A 24,314-nucleotide genomic window follows, 5' to 3' on the forward strand; every position below is an offset into this window, starting at 1 on the left:
TCTCTCGTTCCGCCCGTGAGGACACAGTGAGAAGGCAGCCAGCCATCTGCGAGCCGGGAAGAGGTTCTTACTGGGAACCTCATCAGCAAGCACCTTTATAGTGGACTTCCCGGTCTCCAGAACTCTGAAAAATAAATTCTTGTTTAAGCCACCCAGTATTTTATTATGGTAGCCTGTGTTGACAATACAAGGTGCTGACAAAATTTTAATTACTGAAAATCTGGTAGGTTTTTAATAATAATGTTTATCAATATTTTTTTTTCTTTGTAGTTAAAGATTTTTATGTCTTGTTTAAGAAATCCTATCCTGCCATGCAGAGATATTATCTATCGACTTAACGATTTTTAGTTTGGCTTTTTATATGCCTACCTGTAGTCCACCCAGAATTTTTTTAAGATGTGACGTGGGAGTCCAATTTCATTTTTCTCATATGGGTATTCGACTCACTCTGGTATGAGCCTCCACAAATTCATTTACACACGACTCCACGGTAATCTAGTTAATAACGTAAGCCCCGCCAGGTTGCTCTGTTGCTTAAAAACCTTCAACGGTTCCCCACTGTTTATCAAATAAATAAAGTCCAAGCTCCTTGGTATTTTATGTGAAGTTGATCATAGTGACAACTCCACATTCTTCCAATTCCTCTGCTCTAAGCACAAGAAATTACTTAACTCCCCAAATACATGACATTCTCAATGAATTTACCTTTGACTCATAACGGTAACCTTGCAATGATACAGATTCTGTGCAGTTAAAGAGAAAAAAAAACAGCTAATTTATGGGCTAATTTTCACAGGACTGGAATATAAAACCAAAAACTCAGTAGGAGAACTTCAGACAAAAATTTTTACCCGCAGAGATAAAAGTTTCAAGATTGTATTTTTCTCAAGGCCAGAGAAGAAGACGCTGGGCCATCGCCAGTCCTGAAGCATACCATCACTGTCCTCAGAAATTCAGTGACGAGGGACTCGGCCATTCCTTTGTGTGATCCCAGTGTGGTTTGGATTAGAAAAGAAGTGTATCGCATTGAGTAACAAACTGTTTAAGATTCCTCTCTGAGAAAAAGTTAATAAATCTTCCAACAGCCCTTTGAAATTTTTGTATTAGAATAGGATTCCCAGCTGAAAACACTTAAAGTGTTTTTTTAGTAATCTCCAAATGTTTTATCTCCTCTTCAGGTGATAAATTGCATTCAGACAGTTAAAGTAAAGGTAACGCTAAGAATCCAGAAATTATGCAAAGTTTGATTCCTTTGAAAGAAGCTCTTAATATGGTAGTGACATATTGAGTGACTGGTTTCCAAGCGTACATCTGGAGTCTATTTCTAAGGATTAGGACAAGATGTCATACATTATATATATTTTTTAAATTTGCTATAAGTTAGTAAAAACATTGAAGATTTACTCTCTGCTGTGTTAGATAACTTACACGACTGTAAACAATATAATTGAATGGATGACAGAAATACAGATGAATTGTTTTGGCACCATAAGGAAACCCAATAAGTGGCGCCCTTCATCCCCACCTGAGTTCTGAACATACTAAAAATGAGGCTGGGAATAAGGCCTTCGGAGGACAAACCATCATCTTTATCTTCCACAAACGTAAGTTGTAGGAGGCAGCACCCGGTAGGCGGTGAAATGAGCTCCCTGATCTGCAGAATTAGTCCTAGTCGCAGAAGCAGCTAGAAGGCCGCGTGTCTTCCTACAAGGACCAGGCCCCCTAAGCGGACGACACGGTCTACGGCGCAGAGGATGTGGGTTGCCTGCGGCCCGGCTGGCGCCCAAGAGTGGAGCAGAGGACCTGATGAACCAGGTTTCTCTTCTCAAACGTCTCGCCACTGCGGTACCACCACCCCCATCTCGTGGGGAGCGACGGAGAAGGTCACCGAAGAGAAATCTCACCTCCTAAGAGAGGGGAAGGACAGGTCGATCCCAGCAGGGAAGAACAGGTCTATCCCAACAGGGAAGGACAGGTCTATCCCAACATTGCTCAGCCGTTCATTCTCTTAGCTCACTGGGCCAACCCCATGGCCCACAGCATTGTATATTCTTCTAGAGGAAGGAAAACAAACGCCAATCCGGATGTCCCGTGTCACCTTTGCCTGACTGCATCCCGATGCCACTGACCACTCCCTTGGACAGACTCTGAGTCGAGCGCTGGCTGCAGCTGTGCAGATCCGATCACTGCAAACAGTGGCAACAGCAGCGGCGTGTCCACGCTCACAGAACGACACTGTGGGTGTCTCGTCTCTGCTGCACCTTCTCTGGGGCCTTCACCGGGGCCACTTGGCAGCTGGGGGTAACCGGTGGGGAGCCACTGAAGACGTCTTCGCGCACTCGTCTGGTGAACATCACTAAGGGGCTGTCGGATGGGACCTCAGCTGGTGCCGCTGGCCAGGGCGCTACGCTGCCATTCCAGGGGGCCTGAGCTTCGTCAGAGTCTGGAGACCTCGGTGCAGCTGGACGTCTTAGACAGTAGCTCCAGGCTTGAGACAGGAGGCCCGAGACGACCGGACGAAGCCGTGGGGCTCCTCCTGACGCAGTCCCCGGATTGAGGCACATCACTTCTGCTGCATTCTATTCTTCACAAGCGGGTCACTGGAAACGTCCAGATTCGGGAGGAAGGGACAATCCCCAACTCTCATGAGAGGAATATCAAACTGTTTCCAGACACGTTGTAAAACTTCCACAATCCAAAACCTGTGAGTGTTGATTCTGTCTCAAGAGGACCCGAAATCAGTCAGAAGATTATGTTAACCCTGGACACGCCCACCACCCAGACTGGACCTTACCTTTCTGCTCCATTTCCACCCAAGGTGCATCCAGGTGAGCTTGCAGAGAGCTCGAGGCAGGAGATCTAGGGGACATTTTTAGTAGACTTCTGACCACACAGTCGGGCTGAGTTGTCTAACCCGTAACGCCAGTTGAAAACCATCAGAAAACAAACTAATCCTCAGGCTCAGAACTTAGACAGCACTTTATAAACTCTATTACCCTCTGTGTGGGCTGAATCATGTCACTAAAGAGACATACTAAAGCCTGAGCCCCTGGTGTCTCCGGATGTGGCTTCGTCCAGAAACCAAGGCTTTGCAGAAGTGCTCCAGGTGCGTGTGAAGACGCGGTGACACTGGAGCAGGGTGGGCCTTTACGCCAGCAAGATGGCGCCCTCCTGAGGAGAGAAGGGACAGAGGCCCAGGGAGGACGCAGCGGGAGAACAGAGGCAGAGATCTCAGTGACGCACCCACAAGCCAAGTGATGCCCCGGGCTCCAGCGGCCAGCGGAGCCTCGGAAAGAGGCAGGAAACGGTTTTCCCTCAGAGCCCCAGAAGGAACCGACCTTGCCGACATCACGATCCTGGAATTCCAGGCTCCGGGACTGTGGCAGTAGATTTCTGTCATCTTAAGCCCTTGGTTTGTGGTCATTTCTTACAGCGGCCCAAGGAAACGCATATGGGCATACCCCAATTTATAGCGCTTCGCTTTATTACGCTTCGCAGATGCTGCATTTTTCACAAATGGAAGGCAAGACCCTCCACCCGCCAGAAGACTTGCTTTATTGCAGTGGTCTGGGCCGGACTCCACGGCATCTCTGAGGTCTGCCTGCACAGTCCGACTCTGTTTGGGGATGTTTGACCGCTGGCAGGTTTTGAGCCTCAGGCCTCCCTCTTTTGCTCCTGCCCCACATCTGGGAAAGCAGAGAATGTCAGGTGCTCCCTCCTTCGGCACCAGCGGGGACTTTAAAACACCTGCAGGGTCCCCAACTCTGGCCGTACCCACCAACCATAGCGAAACCCCATGCCAGTCTCCTCCGCCTGCCTCCCAAGCCGTTTGGGGATTTGCTGTGACCATCAACCCTGCTCTCACTGGTAAGCCTCACTGCGTGAGCGATCAACTGTTTTGTACCATCTTTGTGTGTCTATGCTGTCATCACTCTTGACATCTGAACCAAATTTTGGATGGCGGTCCTTTCTTTTTCTTCAGGATGGCCAAATACAGAACACACCTGCCTGACTGAAGCTGAGACATTCGCAGTACAGGTCAGCCTGCCCCCGAGTCTCATCTGTAGCACAATTCTATGCCATTCACCGTGTTCAAAACCTCGTCGTTTCTATTTCCCTCTTTGAGACTCATGTCCCCGGTGTCCCGGGACTGCACCGAAACAGGCCGTTTCAGAGAAGCATCGGTTCCCCGTGAGGAAGGACTTCAGTGCCTGGCTCGTCGTCTCGCCGGGTCAGCCCACTGAGCTATGCCGCAGCTGGCCTGGCCCCCTGGGTGTGAGCGCCAGCGCTGGGTCCAGCGCTGAGGTAGAGGCTACCATGGGTTCCATGCCCTCTCCCCTTGCAGTGTGCCCAGGAAACGTGACCACCTGAAATCCCAGAGAATCAGAGCCTGCACTGACGACCTGGATGTGACAGCAAGGAACGTGAGCAGCGCCCAGGGCTGCGGAAAACACTGTTGGGGGCCCAGATCCCCTCTCTGGCAGCCCCACCCATCCCCATCGCTGCTGGCCAAACTCACAGACGACGCCTGTGAGCCGCCCTCAGCCAATCAGGAGCCAGCGCGCCTTTGGGCCCAGGTTACAGCCAACAAGCGACTGCCACAGGCGGGAGATGCAAAGCTTGAGTATTTTGCCTTAAGCTAACGCCAACCTTCATGCAACCGATGCCCCAGAGCTGCTGTTGTCTATGGTGGCACTAGCCGCATGTGGCTATGGAACACTTGAAACGAGATACACTGTTTACACATTGGATTTTGAAGATTTAGTATCAAAAAGAACATAAGATTTCTCATCGATGTGTTTAATACGGATATATGCTGAAATGACAATATTTTGGCTGTACTGGTTTAAGTAAAATGTGTCTAAACCATCTGTTTCTTTTTACCTTTCTAAATGTGGCTACTAGACGGTTTAAAATTACAGACATGGCTCGCAGTGTGTTTCACGTATTTGCTCTGGGCAGCAGCACTGCTCCGGAGCGTCCGCCTGGACCCGTCTGAATCTAGTCTCCAGATGACACTCGTTCTTGCTGAGCTAGAAGCCCGACCTGCCCCACTTCCCCAGAGCACACCCCTCACTAAATCACCAAAACAGAACCCGCCTCAGAACCGAACCCGAAATACTTCATGTTTTGTATAACTTAGGTCTTCAGTGCTCCGGAAATAACTAGATAGGATGTAAATCATCCAGCTAGGACGAAATGAAGAAAACAGAACATATATAACAACAAGCACTAGGCATCAAGAAGATTTCGTAAGAACGACGTGCTTAGCTTGCGGCATGAGGACATAGTGTCAAGTGGCAGGCCTGGTGCAATGACGTAAATGATGATTTTGATCAGAATGCTAGAAAAATACAGTATAAATCATGCAGGTCTTACATTGGCTCCTAATCAGTCAACGTTAATTCACTCTCAAGGTGGGAGGAGACCTTTGAGTTTTACAGATGCTATTCTTGGGCTCAATATTTGAGATTATCATCACTGCTTTTGATTAAGTAAAAATCCACACGTCATTAAAAATGTGGGAACCCATAGAAGGTGATTAGGATTCAAATCTTAAATGACCTTAAATTTCAGGCCTTCTCAAAAATGACATCCCCTGGGAGCTTTGTACTTTTGCTCAGTGTTTGTCGTAGGACAGCCTTCAGAATCATTACTACAAATACTAATTTCAAAAACATGTGTGTTTAAAATTCTGAAAATTCTTGTCCAGTTTAACTCTACTATACAGTGACAAAATATCTGTTTCATAGAAAAGGGTAGAGTATTTGGCATAAAGGTGTTGTTAGAGAAAAGTGTATCTGGTCACTGAAGAGCTGACTGACTTCATGAGAAGAGTGAAGATTAACGAGGAACAGTGCCAACAAGCCGGCCTGCACAGCCTCGTACGACCACACAGTGGAGCTCTAACACAAGGTGCTAAGGATGGAGTAAAATCTTCAGAAGAGATTGTCAAAAGGAACATACCCGATAATGTGATCATTTTGCACAGTGACAGATGATTACTAGACTTAGTGTGGTGATCGCATCATAAGGTATATAAATGTCAATTCACTATATTGTACCCTTGAAACTAATATAATATTGTATACCAACTATACTCATATAAATAAGTAGATAATTCGCGGATAAAAAATGTTTAGTTAAAACTATTGTGAGCAACACAGATCTTACAATATTAGGTGTTTCTAATTGGTGAGTTTATACTGAATCTCACATCTTATTTTTCAAAAAAAGGTATCTCTTATTGGACTGTTCCGGACATATGACAATCTGCAGCTTGGTGAAGACACCTAGTAAGAAGTATGAGTAGTGTAGAAAACCAGGGCGTGTGTGTACTTGAGTTTCCTTACCAGACCTTAATGCCAAATAGGATACACACAAAAAAAGCATACCTGGAAATGCTAAAGTAAATTTAAGAACATCAAAGACATAGATTATAAAATTTACGTATTATAATATTATCATCTATATATAATACATAGTTATCTATTATAATCTCTCTATAATCTCTCTATAATAACATATATTATTAACCTAGGTTACAAATTTATAAAGCTTACAGTGAGTTAGAGATTATAATAACATATATTATTAACCTAGGTTACAAATTTATAAAGCTTACAGTGAGTTAGAGCAGATCACCTGCAAAGAAATAAGGATCAGAAGGATGAGACAGCACTTCAAAAATGCATGCAAGGGAACGAGGAGTAGTATGCTTTTTCAGTATTTAAGGAAAGAATTTCAGATATAAAAATATATGCCCAAGCAAATGTCCTTTTAAATACGCCGTTACAATAAAAATATGTCGACAATATGAAGCGTCAGACTTTTTTTTCCACAAAGGAGTCCTTTATAAACTTTCATGAAGTAAATACTGACATGAGTTGCTCCAAGAGATATGGAAAGGATATTCACATGTCATCATAAAGCGAAAACACCAAATCCCAAAGAAATTCAAACTAATATCCATAAGAACTCGGTTCTAAATTCTAGAAAGTATCAACAGGTTGAGAAAGAAGGAGAATCGACTAAGTGCTTGCGCGTTTCGCACACTCTGTCTTTGCTCTGCCAAGCTGTGGAAAATAGATGGACAATGTCTAGAGGATGGTAATGAATGATCAAGTGTTTTGTTTTGTTTTGTTTTTTCCAGAAATGCACTTAAATGGTTACGATCTAGGCTGAAAAAATATCTAAAAACGTGGACATTTATCAAAGCCTGAGAGGAAATAAATGTGAGGAACTCACTTTCAGAATCCTGAATTAGGAGGCTTTGCGTTAAATCTAAAATAGACTTAAAATTGTGACACACATAAAATCCTTGGCATTTATGGATTCCCATTTGTGGTTCAAATATATGGGATGCATAACGTTTCCCCCTAAGCCAGGTAATGAGAGTAATCTCTTGCTATTGTCAAACCCGTGGCATTCAAAACTGACTGAACCGCGCTGACTGGAAAATGTGGTTTGGACTTTAAAGACCCCGCTGTCCTGACTCATCTCCACACCTCTGATGTAATGAACGCACCGACACACAGACATGTCCCTAGTGTCGACTTTGCAGAGCCCTGGGCCTCCTAATGAGCCCTGAAAGCACCTACCCTGGGGGCAGGTGACTGTTCTTTCCTGCCTTTCCCAGAGGACAGGTCTCCTTTCGCTGCCATAGCAACCACTGCAAAGGGCTTTCGGACTTTTTAAGCGTCTTTGTGGGTTTCTCTGCAAAGATACTCTAGACGCTTTCAAAATCTTGTCTCAGAGAGCGAGGCTTTGTCCGTAATAAATCTCTATAAATAAAGCATGGACTTTGTTATTTCTCTATTTGCATGTGGATCTGGAACCTCTCCTGGGAAAGGCAGACAGAACTTGGGTCAAATTGGTCGGCTGCTCAGACCTAGCTCTTTGATTCTCAAACACATGGTTCCAGCAGGTAAATAACAAAAAAAAAATTCAAACCTAACGGACCTTCTAGGCAGATAGAAACAAGAGGAAAATATCATCACAATATGGAGTAAACACGTGCAGTCGAATATCAATTTCCTTTTTAATAATTGAACTTACAGAGATTAGTTGGAAGGTCACTTAAGTAAGTTCTCATTTCAGGCAAATAATCAGTATAGTTTATTTCCTGAATCTCAGTTTACTCATCTGTAACAGTTATCGATTCGTAACAGTTGAAGTTGTTAAAAATGCGTTATATGCCAACACGTGTGATGTGCCTGGCATGCCATGTGCCACAACAAATGCAAATTTACTTTGCTTCAAGAATGGAAGGGTTTATTTGGCAAAGCCAAACTATGGAGAACTTGGACCCTAAGCAGCCAGTAGTTTGAGCCAGATAGTCTCAAAAAAATGACAGATCCTTAATATTTCCTTAGAAAAGCATTACAGCCCCATTGAAATCTATATTTTCGGGGCCTCTTTCGCAGACCTTCAAGTCCTAACTTATGACTCGAAGTTCAGCCTGTCTCTCCCTTGGTGGAAATCGCAATGTCCTCTCTTCCGTCTGCTCCAGTGTTGACCACAGGTACTGTGATTCTCAAGGGGACTTACCAGGTTAGTAATTTTGATGTATTAAGTAAGCAACATGTGATGTGTATCCCTCCCCTTTCCTTTATGAGTTTCTCATGTGTTTCTTAATGAACAACACATTTTCAGTTCTGAGTCTGGGGTCTTATCTTCCAGGACAAGGACAGAATATGCGAGAGGTCTGTCCTTGGTGTCTTACTGTCAGACCCATCTCATTATCTCCCCTTCACTGTCCTGGCTGGCTCTGGCTCCAGCTCTGGGCTGCTTCAGTTCAGAAAGACTTGTGAGTTCACATGAGGATCATAAACTAAGTCTGTTTAGCTTCCACAAAACCTTCCCCAGCTCTTACATCTCTACGTTGTTCTTATAAATTGGATGTCCCTAGGCTAGGTCACCCTGTGGGAGCTTCTCAGTCCAAGGTCCTTCCACTCTTGTTAACCTGTCATGGTCCCTGGTCTTAGTTTGTAGCTGGCATGGCAGGAATGACTTGAAGTTCCAGTCTTCTACCGAAGGGGTTCAGAACAGGACTCCCTAAGATGTGCTACACTGGTATACAGATTATTTTGAGCTGAAAGCAATCGAGATCCTGCAGGCTCATGAGAAACTTGTACCTCTCCCCTTAAAGAATTTAAAGTGGGGGCCTGGCCCATAAGAAGAGTTGTCACCAGAAATAACTTTTTATAAGCTATCTGCAGGGCAGGGCAAACATCTAACTACTGAACATCTGTTCTTCTCATCATCCTGCCAACAACCTCTCCCCCCACTCTGAAGCCCCGAGGTGCCTTCTCTCATCTTTAGCTCAGAATGCCATTTAGAACTTAACTTTCTGCCTAATGTACACAGGTTCCCATATCTACATATTACATCCCATATGTACATCCCATTAACATCTTCTGTTATTTAATTATTCGACCAGCCAGAAGAAACTAGAAGGGCACAGGAAAATTTCTTCCTCCCTGAAACTGTCCATGGTTCTGTGAGCCATGACATCCTGAAACATTTAAGACAAAACTGGAAAACTTCAACCCTGAATAGATGAAATCATGTCATCTGTGGTCAGGTGAGAGTTACGAAAGAAAGATAACCAGGAGACATTCCTACGAAAAGCCCTCAAGAAAGGCCAAATGCCCACTCAGGGGAATAAGACCTCAAGGTATAATTATTTCATGAGACCTGAGTGGGGTCTTCCCTACAAATACTAGAAATACTTACACTACAGAGGGTACTTGTAAAAGCCTTGTACTCCAGACTCTGGCCCACATGAAAGAGGTTCAAGATTCCTTCCCTGAAACAGAATGTTACTGAAATTAACTGCCACTCTGAACTAGAACGTTTGAGTACTTGAACATACATCAAAATGGAGAAAGTTCCTCAGAGCATCCCGGAATACTAAACTCAGAAAACTGAGAAATTATTTCTATTTGGAAAAGAACAAGACATATTGAATAGACTATAAAAGTTAAATTTGGAAAGCTGTAAACTATTCTCCTTTGATATGAGATATAATCACAGTTTTATATAAAAGAATTTCCTTCAAAAAGAGCTCGGACTACACTGATTCATATAATTTTCTGAACTTTTATTAAAAGGGAAATGGCATTCAGAGATTTCAGTCTTAAGCGCAGTTGTCTCTTTGAAGCGCTTCCCTCCAAATGAATTTAACGAATGATATATACCCGAATTAACATTAATGTGTAGCAGATTATACAATGAGCAGGCACTCCCATATACATAACACACATGTAACAATTAATAAAATTAATTGTACCTCCCTGTCTACTAACATGACCTAGAGACGATGGCACCTCAGACTAATAATGTAAGCGTGAAGCCCAGATTATAGTTTTTATAAGCAATTTTCTATAAAAAGGAATCAGTGTGTTTTGGAGGGATAACTGATTCCATGTGGAGAAGGAAGGTAAAAGAGAAAACAGGGCTTCTTTATCAGAAGCCAAGGTTCTATTCAAGGGTTAGTAAAATCAGGTCAAAAGGACACAGGAACCAAATTCTAGAGGTTTGATTGTGACAATATGGGCATCCAAAATGGAATAACGATTGTGGTTAATTAAAATACAGTAAATCTACTAAAGTCTTGACTCCACGATATACAAAAAGATAAATACTTAAATATGCCGAAGAAAGTCAAGAGTTCAGAATATATTCCTATTGGATCTTATTACTCAGTCCTTTTGGTATCGTTGACACATTTATCATATTGATGAATGATACGGCCTCTAGTAAATATTAAATATATAATCTAAATGGCGTTTTATGACTCAGGGGAATGGCCTCATAAGTGTGGAATCCAGGCTGACGGAGACATATGAGTGCTATCATTGAAAACAGAAAGGTTTGCATACTTTTAAGCATATGGTCTATGGCCATGCTATCCTGAACAAGCCCGATCCCGTCTGATCTCAGAAGCTAAGCAGGGTCGGGCCTGGTTACTATTTGGATGGGAGACCACCTAGGAAGAACAGGTGCTGTAAGCGTAAAAAAAATGCAAGATTGCATTATGTTTACAAGTGCTTAAAGCTCAGAGGAAAAGGTATTTACAGATCTAAATGTTCTAACCTGCTTGTCCTCGGTGCAGCGGCAAACTTCTGTGAGCAGATGAAATTACCAAGTGAGTGAATCGCTCCTCTGTTGAAATCATGAAAAAATTGGCATAATAACTAAAAATAAGGTTCAAAGTGTTTCTTCAAGGTTACAGACAAGAATTTAAATTATCCTCTTGGTCTAAATCTCCAGAATAATCTAATTAACTGGAATATTAATTGCCTTCTATAATTGGGTTGGCACCTTTCGACCCTAGGGAGATTTAGAAATAAACATAGATATTTCTAAAGAAAAGAAAATAAAGCATTGACATTTTTGTAGTTTTGTATTTGTAATGGGTAAGAGAATCTGACCTGTAATGATGACAGCCTTACATCTCATCTGAAATACATAATCAAGGAATTTATTTAGATAAAATCTTACATTTTATATGTAATATTAAAACATCTAAGAGAAACTTAGGTGGACTGTAGTCTTATAAATTTTACGCACATCAACAGTATGAGAACTGCTGGTGTTCCTCAACCACATACAAAATGAAAATCAAATAGTATGTAAATGAGGTCTTACTTTGAATTACATATTTTAATGGCATGGAGCATCTTTGCATATTGTTTAATATCTCCTCTTCTGTAAAACAGTTGTTATATATTTTGCTCATTGTTATGTTATGCATTTTTCATTTTTTCTTAATCAATTTTTCCTTGATTTTTTTTTATTAACTAATCCTTTTTTAATTATATATGTTGCACATAACAGTTCCAGCTCTGTTGGTTGTTATTCACTTTACTATCTCGACGGTGTCCTTTCAACAAATGTATCAGTCTTTTCCTTCTGACTAGCAATTCATATGTTTTAGAAATTCTTTTCTTCACCACAATATCAAAGGTATTCTCACACATTTCTTCTAAAGAAATTAATATCTTGCTTGTTCATTTGTCTTCTTTCTTACTAGAATTCATTTATGTCAATCGTGTAAGATTTGGATCCAAATCAATTGTTTTGTCTTTACGGATATTGTCTCAGTTCAATCCGTTCTTGGCTCCCGTGTGATCTGTTATGCATGTCTCTGAGCTGCCTCTCTAGTCCATTGGTCGCTTTGTCTGTCTCTGGGCCAGCATCAAATCATCGTCATTTCTATGGCTTTAAGTGCTGATGTCCAGAAGAATAAGTTTTTTCACCTTACTCTTTTTCTGTATGAATGTCTTGGCTAGACTTGGATGTTGGCTCTTCCATACAACGTTTAAATCAGCATGTCAAAGTCCTTAAAAAAACAAGATTTTCAATGACATGCCCTTGAGTCTATAGATAATCTATAGATAACAGATAACTGTGTGATGTTGAGTTTATTGGTGTCTTTTTAGCTTATTTAAATAATGTTTATAATCCATATGGCTGTCACACACGGCAACATTTTTTAATAATATTAATGTTTTTTAAATGTATGTTTTCTTTTCATCATTCCAAAGAAATACAGTTAATTTTTGCATAGTAATCTTATACCTACCCACTCTGGTAAACTTTGTTAGCGCTAATAATTTGCATGAGTTTTTTAACTTTTTCAAAATACAGTCTTATCTATAATTAATGACAGTTTACTTCCCATCCTTATGCCATCCCTTTTTCTTCCTTATTTTACTACACAAGCCAGAACTTTAAATGCAATATTTAATAGGTATAGTAATAAACTTCTTACCTAGTTACTGATATTAAAGGAAATTTTCCTATTTTGTTTTACCTTGGCAATAACGTTTGCTATAAGTTATTAATCTCAATTATGTATCCTGGTATTTCCCAACCCTTTGAGCATGATCACACCCACAGAAAATGATAAATTTGCAGGGTGCATTGATGTAAATGGATGAGGCTGCTCAAGGCAAGAAACAGACTAGGTTGATCTGCCTTCTCCAGGTCATGCCAGCTGCTCCTTAGATAATTTGGTAGCACAGCTGCAACATATTCTTGGTGCACGGGTTTAAAGCTTTACTTTGATCTAAGGAATGCAACTAGGGGGACCAAACCGGCCCCATACTTTTGTTTCTGCCATTGTTCAATCCTCAGGTAGTATTAGCAACACTGGCTTCAGTTGCAGGTATAAAAAGCCAAATCAAGATTATGCAGCACGCCTGTACACGCCATCCAAGACCTCCTGGAGAAACAGGAGAAGAGCCAGCATGGTCTGCTTGCCTGCTATGTGCAGGACCTTCTCCCAAAAGACAGTCGCAAATGTTGCCTTTCCTGTTGGCAAGCAGCATCACTTTATTAGCAACGTGAGCTTCGGCAGAGCCTAGTGGCATGTCACCGTTCAGTCCACCACTGCATGGCCTGAATCCCAGCATGTCCACTACCGTCATGGACCCACTTTGCCACCTTGAGAGACAGAACTAGAGCATCAGCATGATTCCAGCCACCTTCAGAAACTAGAGGGGTTCTTTGCTGAGCAAGAGAATGTTCCACTTTGATACACGCTCAGAATGGCTACAGTCATCCCCAAAAGCGGTACCTGACACGGGGTTTAATGTCCAGTTCTCTACGGCTCACCTGCCAGGCCAAATTGCGAGCCCAGAAGCACCAGTCCAAGAGTCAATACGCACTGGCTGGTGGAGATTCTGTGTCCAGTTTTCACTGCCAGAAACGGGGCCTCTGACTCAGCCCACAGGCTGCTGACCTGCTTTTGCCTTTTTCTGTGAGGAGCTTACCATCTGCTAGACACCGGACAGCTGCTTTCCCTGTGGCACTCCACTCTGGAACTGCCACCTGTGAACCAGGCCAGTTCCCTTACATCCTTGGGAAATTAGTGAAAATTCGAGGCCCATCCATAACCGCAGCAGGCATATGCTCAGGTGGCTTTATGAGGGTCCAGTGGAAAATAGGCTGCTTGCTCACGGATACATGGAGTCCCACTGTGTACCATGGCAGGATGCGTCCGTACGGTTATTTCCATTATGATGGAACTTCTCAACATCTCCTTCCTTGTCAGAAAGTTTTTTGATGTTACCCATGAAACAAGGAGTATTTCAGCAGTTGATATACTTCTATGTCCTTCAGTTAAACAAGTCTTAATAAATGGCCTATACTAGCTAGTAACTGTCCTTCAAAGACAAACACAAGAGAGCAGTATCAGATAATTTTCTAGTCCAAAAATGCAGAGGTCACTATTGACCACAATTGTTGGCTTTTGCCAAAGACTCGAGTCTGCATGAAGGCGGATGGCTGACATTTAGAATACTGTTTCAGCATTAGATCCTGTATTAGTCAACTCAGGCTGCCATGATAAAAGACCATAGATGGATGGCTTAAACAACATTTACTTCTCATGATTCTGGAAGCTTGAAAATCTGAAATCAGGGTGTCAGGTTCTGATGGGACCTCTCTGCCTGGCTTGCAGGCGACGGCCTTCCTGCTGTATTCTTACATGGGGGAGGAGAGAGAGCGATCCTGTCTCCTCCCTTGTAAGGGCACTAATCCCATCATGCCCCCGCCCCCATGACCTCAAAACCTAAATACTTTCCCACCTCCAAATACCATCCCATGAGGAGTTAGGTCTTCAGCAGATGCATTCAGGGTGCCACACCGCCATACATGACTGTAACACATGATCCACGTGAAAAAGCCTGGGCTACAGCCTCCACAGCTCCAAAGCTTGTTCTTGTTCGGGTTTCCGATCACATATGACTTTGTCCAGATTGTTTAAATGGATAGTCCCAATAGTGCTCTTAAACAGTTCAAATGATTTCTTCAAAAGCCAAATAGGCCTATTAGGCATTTGGTCTCCTGCTTCGTCTGTGGACCAGGGAGCAAGAACATTTTATTCCTGGCGGTCTGCAGTGCGTCACAAGATGCTCCAGCCTGTGTAAACCCCCAAATAGTCTATGCAAGGTCCCGGGTTTTTTCAGCATTCATTAACGATCCTGAATCAGCCATATGATTTATGATCATTGTAAAGTTGCTTTTAGCTTCATTCTCAGTTTTAGAAATAATCATAATGTCACCAGGAGCATGTACTAGAACCCTGTACAGCTGTATGGTACTAGATACGTCTCAGTAAATTGAGACAATACACAGCGGAGTTCATTTATTCTTGAGGTAGATGCATCCTGAGAACCATTCTACATGAATGCACGTTGCTGTTGACTCTCCTTGGCAACACTTATTGAAAAAAAACCATTGGCTAGGTCAACCACAGAATCCCAGTCACCTTTCGCCTGTTGAAATACTCTGTTTAGCAGCTGAACAATCTGGACAAGCATTAGAGTTACTATGAAATGGGGTCCACTACACCACAGGGTCAGCCTCCACGACCTATCCATCTTCCTCAAGGGCATCAGCAGGTCATTGTTGAGTATGTGGCCCCAACACACCTACACCTAAGATGTCCTTAATTAGGGTGGTAATTTTGTATTGCCCTAAGCATATGACAGCATCTTTAGATTAACTGTTCCAGTCGGTTGAGGTACTCCAACAGCTCCCATCACTCATATCCAATTAGGACTGGGTATAGGGCAGATCTACAAGTATTTTTTCTCAGCAGAGTGGGGAATTTTTAACCAATCATTACAACCATACTAATTATATATTCAGGTAAAAGGAGACACCCCCATGGTATCTTTTTAAATCATATATTTCAACTTTTAAGGAGACTTTAATTTTTATTCTTTTTACAGTGGTATCTCCTGGTTCCCCTAAATTAATTCTATCACCCCTAATGGGCTCATTAGCAGGCCTAGGTAGCGCTCCTGTGTCTGGGTGACCTAAAATCTGCAGGCCATTCCACCCACACATTCATAAAAAGGCCTGGGTTCTCCCATGGGGATTTGGTCAGGAGATCCTGCCCTTCATGTCACACTGTTCCTCCCTGGCCACATGTGGTCGGCAGAATTCTAAAGACGTAAAATAACAGAATTCTGTTGTTTTAAGCTACAGTAAAAGAAAACTGCTATCTTGCCTCGGTTTTAAAAGGGGGCATTTTGGAACTCAGTGCCGTGGGCTCATGAGTCTTACTCTATCTGAAATTCCTCTAATCTTGGACAAGACAGCATATCTGCTTTGGTATTTTTTAGACCTTGGGAAGTTTGAGAGGCAGTGTTTTTCCTTGGCTTCCTCTCACATTCTATCAAGGTTTTGGTGGGCACTCTGCCATTTTCCTTTTTAATGCCATTTTAAACTAGTCATCTGAAGATTTCCAAACTACTAGGTCCTGAATTCTTGCCTTTTTCTTGTTTTGATTCCTTCCCTTTGTAAAATCCAAACCTCTGTATTATGTGAAGTCTCATAGGAGGAAACTGAGATAAAAGATCCAAAACTGCCTCTTTTACATCTTTTGAGGTCCTACGAGAGGTATCGCATATAGTGTGTGTGGTGGTGGGGCACCTCTTATCAAAACCTGGGTGAGGGGGACCCCACGGGGAGCTCATTTCATTATCATGCAGCCAGTCCAGCACTGTCTGCATCAGCAGCATTTCTGCAGCTTCAGTAGATACTGACATTTAAATGACAAGGGACGGGCAGACCAATTACCCTTCTCTAATGTGAACGTCTCCTGTTGTAATCCATTCCAGGCAGCAAGGACTTCTCCTTGACCTATCTCCACAAAGACAGCAGCCAAGGGAACACCCTCAACGAGTGCGAACATCTCCCTTAACTCAACAGTGTTCAAAGCCAGAGACACTGCTACCTGATCTAATTCTCAGATGCCATTTTAACAGAGGTCATCAGGAACTGCTTGTGACAATCTACAAAAGGACTGTTTCATCACTGAATAATCCCTTACTGATTTCTGCCCTGTCATCAACTGTCTCACTTGAATGACCTTATTGTAGTGTGTCTCATGGGCTTGGCCACGCATCAGAAGTTAAGCGTGCCCAGGCTCCTTCAGTTAGAGCTCCATTAGCCAGCCGGAGAGGATAAGGTTCAACTCAAGGAGATTCTGAACTCTCACTTTTGCTAACACTAAAAGCAGCAGCTAGAAAATTGATTTAGCCAGCCGGCCATCAGTTTGCACTTGTCTTCTATTATGCTAGTGTCTGGCGTTCATTTCTAGGTTGCAATGGAAAGTCTTATCAGTAACTGATTTCAAAGCCTGTGCTACTTTAAATCATTTACTGCGGCTTGGCAACCACCCCTGCGTCAATAGTTCATTTCCATCCCCTTTATCAGAATTGTCCTTTTTCTAAATAATGCCTAAGCCATACTTTTAGCAAAAATGAGTCAGAGTCTTGTAAGAAATCCCATCTCTAATGTCAACTGTACTAAGACAGGGTTTGAATGCTAAAGAAGAAAGACTGTTAGGACCCCAAATAACAATACAAATCTATAATTTATTAGAGAGAAAGGAAACCATATAACGACAGTGTTGCGGTAGGATTTGGATCACTGTCAAAGGCTGTCTCACAGCAAGGGGCCTGGGGAGGCCTGGTACAGGCTCCTACCTGTACCTTCCATACAGTTCATGGCTGTAAGCACTGTCTGTTTTGAATCAGGAACCACCTTCCTATATGTACACAGTACACCTTGGAACTAGAGAGTCCAGGAATCTCGCTGTGTGTGTCTTTGTTTGTTTTAATATTTTACATATTCCTGCTACAAAATCAGCCTCAACAGTAGTGATCTCTGGAGGTCTCCCTATGACCAGTTGCAAATCATCAGCCTCGCTCTTACCAATAAACAATGCTGACGAGTCGGTAAAAACCACCCTAAAACTTCTTGGATCCATAGTTACAGAAGCAGCAGTGTTAACCAGCATGTTTCCGGTACTGGGATCAGAGCTTAGCGACACAGCTCAGGCTAGTTACAAGACTGCTGGAAACAAGCCTGTTCAGAAAAGCATCCTGAAGGACTGTCCTTCTATTCCTAATTTACTGTTATCGGGAGTGAATACGTATCAGATTCTTTTATCACATTTATTTAAATGATTACATATTTTTCATCTGTTATGTTACTGTGGAAAATTTACATCACTTTTTTCCCCCTAATGTTAAACCATGCTTGCTTTTCTGGAAAAAAAAAAAAATGCAATTGCATCTTTTTTTTGCGGGGGTGGGGTGCACTGTTGTATCTGGTCTGTTAACATTTTATTTGGAATTTTCTACTTTTGCTCATGAATGAATGGACTTGTATGATTCCTTTGTCACGCGTGCAATTTCTTACAAAGTTTATACTAACCTTGTAGAATAAACTAGGGGTGCTTCCTATTTTTCTATTTTCTGGAAGAGTTCGTAATACATTTTTTTTCCATAAAAGTTGGATAGCAACACATTTTCTCTATGAGACAATTTCAAACTTCTGATTCGACACACCTACATCTAACATGTCCTTAATTAGGGTAATTTTGTATTGCCCTAGGCATGATTCAGCTTCTTTAATGGCTATCCAATTATTGTCTTTCTAGTTCCTGAACCAATCTTAGTAAGTTATATTTTTATAACTTTTTGATTTTGTTTAATTTTTCATATATAGGTGATGTTATTTATCATTTTAACCTCTGTTGTCTACATTTAAGTCTTTCTTTTGGTCTTCATATTATTAATGTAAATAACGTTGAATACCACTTCTGTCAACATTATTAAAATATAACTCATCATCCTCTCATCATGTTAAACATTTTTCAGAGTGGGATTTTTCCCCCAGCACTGTATGAAAATTCTAACAATCCCACTTGAATGATAGTTCTAACTAACTTTAAGTTGCAAACACAGTCTAATAATGGAAATATCCAGTCCTACTATTAATCAAAATTCTGAACGAGATTTACCATCAAAAATTTCTCTTTTATCTCCTCGAGACTGTTTTAGGCTGGAAACTTGAAGTAAGAAAGGGGGTCTTGATTTACCACCTCTTTTTTGCCTTCCCCAGGTAGCTAACTGGGGCTTTACTTTTCCAGGGTTGGTATAGCTGTCTTACTTGAACTGGTCCAATGTCACATTGGCTTCCGCTCCTCTGGGACTGTACCTTCTCTGGGCCTGAAGGGTTCAGCCTGCCTCTTGGAAGGGGCCCTGATTCTTGGCCGCTTCAGATGCTTTCTCACTTCTTCATTCTCTGTCCATGCTCTCACTCCATTCCTGAATTCACTGTAACGAGATTTGTCCATTTTACCGGTTGGTTGAAAACATACACTGCGGGATGTCTTTGAATCTCTCTATTGTATCTTGTTTCGTTCTCTCTCTAAATGAGTTAATCTATGTAAAGCATTTAGAGCACGGCCTAACTATACATATGCTGTATCAGTGATAACTCTTATAATCCACTCGGAAGTGAGCTGTGCTAGGGTCCATTTTGTTCAATGCTGCATTTTCAGTGCATGAAACAGTTTCTGGCAAAATAAAATAAAACAAAATGAATGGCCTCATTTATCTTTCATGCCTTCCTTTCTTCTGTTGTTATTTCTCTTCGTCAGGATAGAGTTTAGTTCACTAAACTCTAATATTCATTCTTTTTTTATTCTAAAATAAAAACATTTATGTGTATAAATTTCTAAATGAAGAGATTTTGCTGCATCCTACAACTGTAATAGGCATACTTTTTATTTAGTTCTATGTATATTTTAGTTTCAATTTACTTTTATTTTTTACAAAGATGGTATCTATAATTTTTTTTTTATATTTCCTGATTTGGGTCATATGTTTATCTTCTGTTATAGATTTATAATCTAATTGAGTTGTGATTAGAGAATATATTGATAATACTACATTTTTTTCAATCTGTTGAGACTTACTTTACGATAAGCTAGGTACCTGATTTTCTTTTGCCTTTTCTGTGTGTACTAGAGAAGAGTATGCATTCCTGTTTATTGAATACAGAGTTCTATAAATATTCACTTTGTCTTCAAACTTTTTGTTTCAAGACCTCTGTACATTCTTAAAAATATATTGAGGACTTCGGAGACCTTTTTTTTAATACTAACAATATTGAGCATATTAGAAATTGGTACTAAGACATTTAAAAATACATACTGTCATTTAAAATGAACAATAAAACCATTATATAACATTAAGAAATAACTATTTTTTTAGCTCATGTATTTTATCCACAGCAATCTAAAAATGAATAGTATTTCCTGACTTTATCTTCCCTCAACACTACTGAAAGAGATCTGCAGGCCAGAAGCAACAGCATCGCTTGGAAACGTGTGAGAAACACAAAACCAGACCTACCAGCTCAGATTCTGTAAGGAGTGGTCAGAAACTGTGTTTTGTCAAGTTCTTCAGGTAATCGATGCTTAGTACAATTGGAAAAGCAGTGCTTAACACTGTATAATGACTATTCTGTTATAAAATAAAATAAATAAAAATGAAACATATAGCTTTATTCTTACTTTTAAAGTTTTGGTAGAATCAATACACAGGATAATACACAAATTAAGGGCAGAGCTCAACGCATTTTCAAAGATGTGTAACTAATGCTCAGGTCGAAAAATAAAACATTACCCATACCCTTAACTTTTAATACTATTGCTTAATTTGCCTGTTTTTGAGCTTGTGACATACGGTATCTTTCTTTGTTTGCTCACTTCTTTTGCTCAACGTTTTGTTCCTGCTACGCATCTGTGTATTTTCTGTCCAGAAGTTCATTCTCTCTCATTGCTGTATTCTGCTGTAGAGGTACGGCACGGCTTATTTATTTTACTATTAGATATTTGAGTTGTTTCGTTTTTCACAATTACAAGCGAATCTGCTATAAATATCCTCATACATGCCTTTTGGTGAGGATGTGTACGCATTTCATACAAAGTATATATATGTTTAATACGTGTTTCATTTGAAAGGTTTTGGAAAAACAGTCACATTTAATATAGAACATTCTAATCTCAAGGAAATTCATCACTACTGGAGAAAAATAAGCAGGAAAAACACAAATTTTTCATTATTTAAAAATATTCCACATTGTAATATGAACTGACTAAACACAAGTTTTTAGCATATGTAAATTTAGCCTGTTTTCTGTACAAAAACTAAAAATTTGGGGTTTTTTGAGCATTTTAAGATTGGCTAGCTTAGTGGTATGTAATGGAAATATAATGCATGCCATATATTTAATTTTAAATGTTCTACTAGTCACATTAAAAAACAAACAGGTGAAATTAATTTTAATACAATATTATAATTGCAACATAATCAACATAAAATATTGAGAAATTTTACTTTCTTTCTTATGCTGTCTTCAAAATCCAATGTATATTTTACATTTACAGTATATAACATTTCACACTCTAAAATTTCATCAGAAATTTTTCAGCTATGCTTAAGTTTTCCAGTAACTGAATCGAGTATGTCTTAAATTTAAGCTTATTAAAATTAAGCACTAAAAGTAGACATTCAGTTACTCCATCACAGTAGCACATAGCAAGAGCTCAATAGCCACGAGTGGCTTGGTGGTTACGCTATTAGAAAGCACAGATCCAGATCTACAGTGGTTTTTGTTATCTTCCACATGCTAATTTAAGCTGTGATGAAAATGCTACACACACACACACAAAACATGCTATGGAAACTAAAATTGCTTTTTAAAAAGGAAATCCCCATCTATGGCCATGCCATCCTGAATGTGCCCAATCTCCTCTGATCTCGTGAAGCTAAGCAGCGTTGGGCCTGGGTAGTACTTGGATGGGAGACCACCTAGGAAGACCAGGTGCTGTAAGCGTTTTAAAAAAAAAAGAAAATCCTTTTTAAAAGAAAATGCAACGTAGAAGTTTTTGCTAATAATATTCAATCTAACATAATAAACATTATTTTACCAAAGGTACAGGAGATGAAAACAGCAAGGCAAGTTCTACAGGGAGCTGTCACTCATGCGCATAGTTAGGGGAGGGCGGGACTAACAGGAGAGAAGTTAGGGAAAACAGCTGATGGAAGTACTTGTACATAGCACATAGCTATGATTTTACTCTGTATTCCAGGGAGAAGTATTAATGTTTTAAGTAATCTGTTTTGATTTGTATTTTCAAAACACCGATCTGTCCATTGATGCGCAGGATGGTTTGGAGGAAAGTGAAACTAGAGGCTAGGAGCCCAATTAGGTTATTTCAATTACCCAAGCAAGAAAAGACGAGAACCTGACCTGAGGATAAGAGATGGAGAAATGCAGACAGATGCAAGAGATATTTAGGTGACAGAAGCAGCTAGATGTGGCAACCAGCTGGATATGGAAAATATTAGGTTGGTAAGTTACTAGCCTAACTCCCGGGGAATGTGACTGGTTTACATTTGTATCATTCGCCAAAATAGGATCATTGAAAAAGACAGGTAAAATGGAGGGAGATTATCCTAGAGCAGGAAGAAAACCTGAGAGGCAATGCAGTGTCCCAGAAAGAACACCAGCTCTGGAGTCTGAGACTTTGTTTCAAATAGCAACTCTATCATTTTTAGTTATTAATCTAAAAATCTCTGAGCCCCTGGATTCTCATCTATAGTTTCTACTTTGATAACTTTTATGAGGATTAAATATTTATGTATGTTAAGCTCTTAGAATAAACTAGATGCTCAAATAAAAAATATATTTGAATCTGAAGGTTTGCATTGGATACTATGCTGTATGCATAAAAGGGATGGAACCTAGGGTTTACTCTGTATCAGATTATAATCTAATTTTCTAGTCTTTCTAGTAATTTTCTAGTCTAGTCAAATCTCATAGCAATGTTTATGAGATTTATGCCTGCTGGAATTTTGTACCTAAGGTGAACAAGGCTGACATCACAATTCATTTCTGTTCTCATAACACACATTCAATAGCTAACAATCTAATCCTTTTGGTATTTTATTTCCTATAAATTTTTCATCTAAATTAGATGTAATCATTGTTGCAGAAACCATCATATAAAACTATATCGCTTTTATAAATTATTTTTTTGTGTAGAAAATAGATAGCAACATAAATATTTTATGGTATTTGACTTATCTCAAAAAGAAAACATAGAGGAACAAATGAGAAAAATATATCCCACGATTAACCATTTTTTCAGGTTTCGAGATAAGTTTTTAAAAGGGATTCCTCTAGTTGGAAAAATGAGTTAACGGAGCTTTCTATACTACCCTTTCTAACCACTGCTCACGCCCACCTCTCCAGGAATTCAGTCGCTCACAGCACGTGAGCAGCACAGCGAGAGAAAGATCTGGCAGAATCCAAACCCAAGCTGCATGGTCAGAAAGCGTCCACCTCAAGTTTCAAGTTTAGCGGGTCTTTAACTTTCCGGAAACGCCCCCGAGCCACACACGCCGCCCCGCCCTCACACGACGGCGACCGCACGCGAGGTTCCCACGCTCCCCGAGGCCGCCAGGGGCGCCAAGGCCGTGAGAGGGCGACTGCGCGTGCGCCCCGGCCCTGCGCGTGCGCCGTGGTTCCGCGCATGCTCGGAGGCGGAGGCCGGCGGGGGCCGGGGAGCGAATGGGAGGCCCGCCCGCCCCGCCCCGCCGCGCCCCGCCGCGCCCCGCCCCGAGCGCCGAGCCGCCCTGGCGCGCGCCCGCTTCCCTTTCCGGAGCGCAGGCGGCGGCCCCCGGTGTCTTCCTCTCGCTCCGCAGAGTCGGCTTGCGCTCCCCTGTGGCAACCATGGCGGTTCGGAAGCGCAGGGACGTCCTGCGGCTCTGCGCCACTGGTAAAGGCCGCGCGCGGGCGGTGGGGTGGGAGCGCGGTCCCCGCATCCCGGTGGGGTCCGGCCCGGGCGGAGCGTCTGTGGCCGCGGGTAGGGGAGGCTGCGGAGTCCGCCGAGATGTCCCCGCCGTCGCGGCTCCGCGCGGCTGAGCAGATGCCGTGCGGTCCTGGCTCCAGCGCGTCTCGGACGGAGACCTGCTCCCGACGCGGGAAGATGCGGCCGTCTTCCGTTCGAGTCTGATTCTCGGGGTGTCAGGAAGTTTCAGGAGCGCCCGCCTCACCGACATGCATGAGGGATGCCATCCCTCCAGCTAGCAGCCAGACCTGGCTTCGGCTTTAGGTTCTCAGTCTTGTCACGTCCAAAGAATTTCTACCCATCCAGGGCCTAAGAGAGGGGTGCCCAGGGACAGACGTCAGCTTGTCGGGCTTGTGCAGTGTGAAAAGTGCCCTGTGTGCCAGCACCAGATACCCTGGTTCGCGCTGTGGTGTGTTTCCATCTTCAGCAACTGTTTAATTTCCACTGTGTGACACGCTCTTCTGTAATCATTAGAGGTGTAGCCGAACTTTGTTGCTGCCTATAAACTGGAAGGAAAAAACAGACGGTATTTTGAATGGCATTTTGAGTTTATACCGAAGAGGTAATTGCTGCT

The 24,314-nt window shown here is 41.8% G+C and overlaps 1 protein-coding gene, 1 long non-coding RNA gene and 2 pseudogenes across 2 annotated transcripts in view; 3 read left to right on the forward strand and 1 right to left on the reverse strand.

The window, feature by feature from the left end:
- LOC120584215 (uncharacterized) lies at nucleotides 1-23,343 on the reverse strand. Its single transcript, XR_005647992.1, has 6 exons — nucleotides 23,135-23,343; nucleotides 20,235-20,345; nucleotides 18,985-19,151; nucleotides 11,101-11,169; nucleotides 9,739-9,811; nucleotides 1-124 (listed from the first exon to the last, which is right to left on the reverse strand). It is a non-coding gene; the product is annotated as an uncharacterized LOC120584215 (long non-coding RNA).
- On the forward strand, nucleotides 10,900-11,018 carry LOC120590435 (uncharacterized; annotated as a pseudogene).
- On the forward strand, nucleotides 21,601-21,720 carry LOC120590533 (uncharacterized; annotated as a pseudogene).
- A 279-nt stretch (nucleotides 23,344-23,622) lies between the features above and the next one.
- Nucleotides 23,623-24,314, forward strand: part of TMX3 (thioredoxin related transmembrane protein 3) — a 37,518-nt gene continuing 36,826 nt past the window's right edge. Inside the window, exon 1 of the mRNA XM_039839917.1 lies at nucleotides 23,623-23,668. Coding sequence (XP_039695851.1) covers nucleotides 23,623-23,668 — 46 coding nt within the window. The remainder of the gene's footprint in view (nucleotides 23,669-24,314) is intronic.

The sequence above is a fragment of the Pteropus medius genome, unplaced genomic scaffold (genome assembly GCF_902729225.1).
Source record: "Pteropus medius unplaced genomic scaffold, Ma_sr-lr_union100, whole genome shotgun sequence".
Taxonomy (NCBI): Eukaryota; Metazoa; Chordata; class Mammalia; order Chiroptera; family Pteropodidae; genus Pteropus; species Pteropus medius.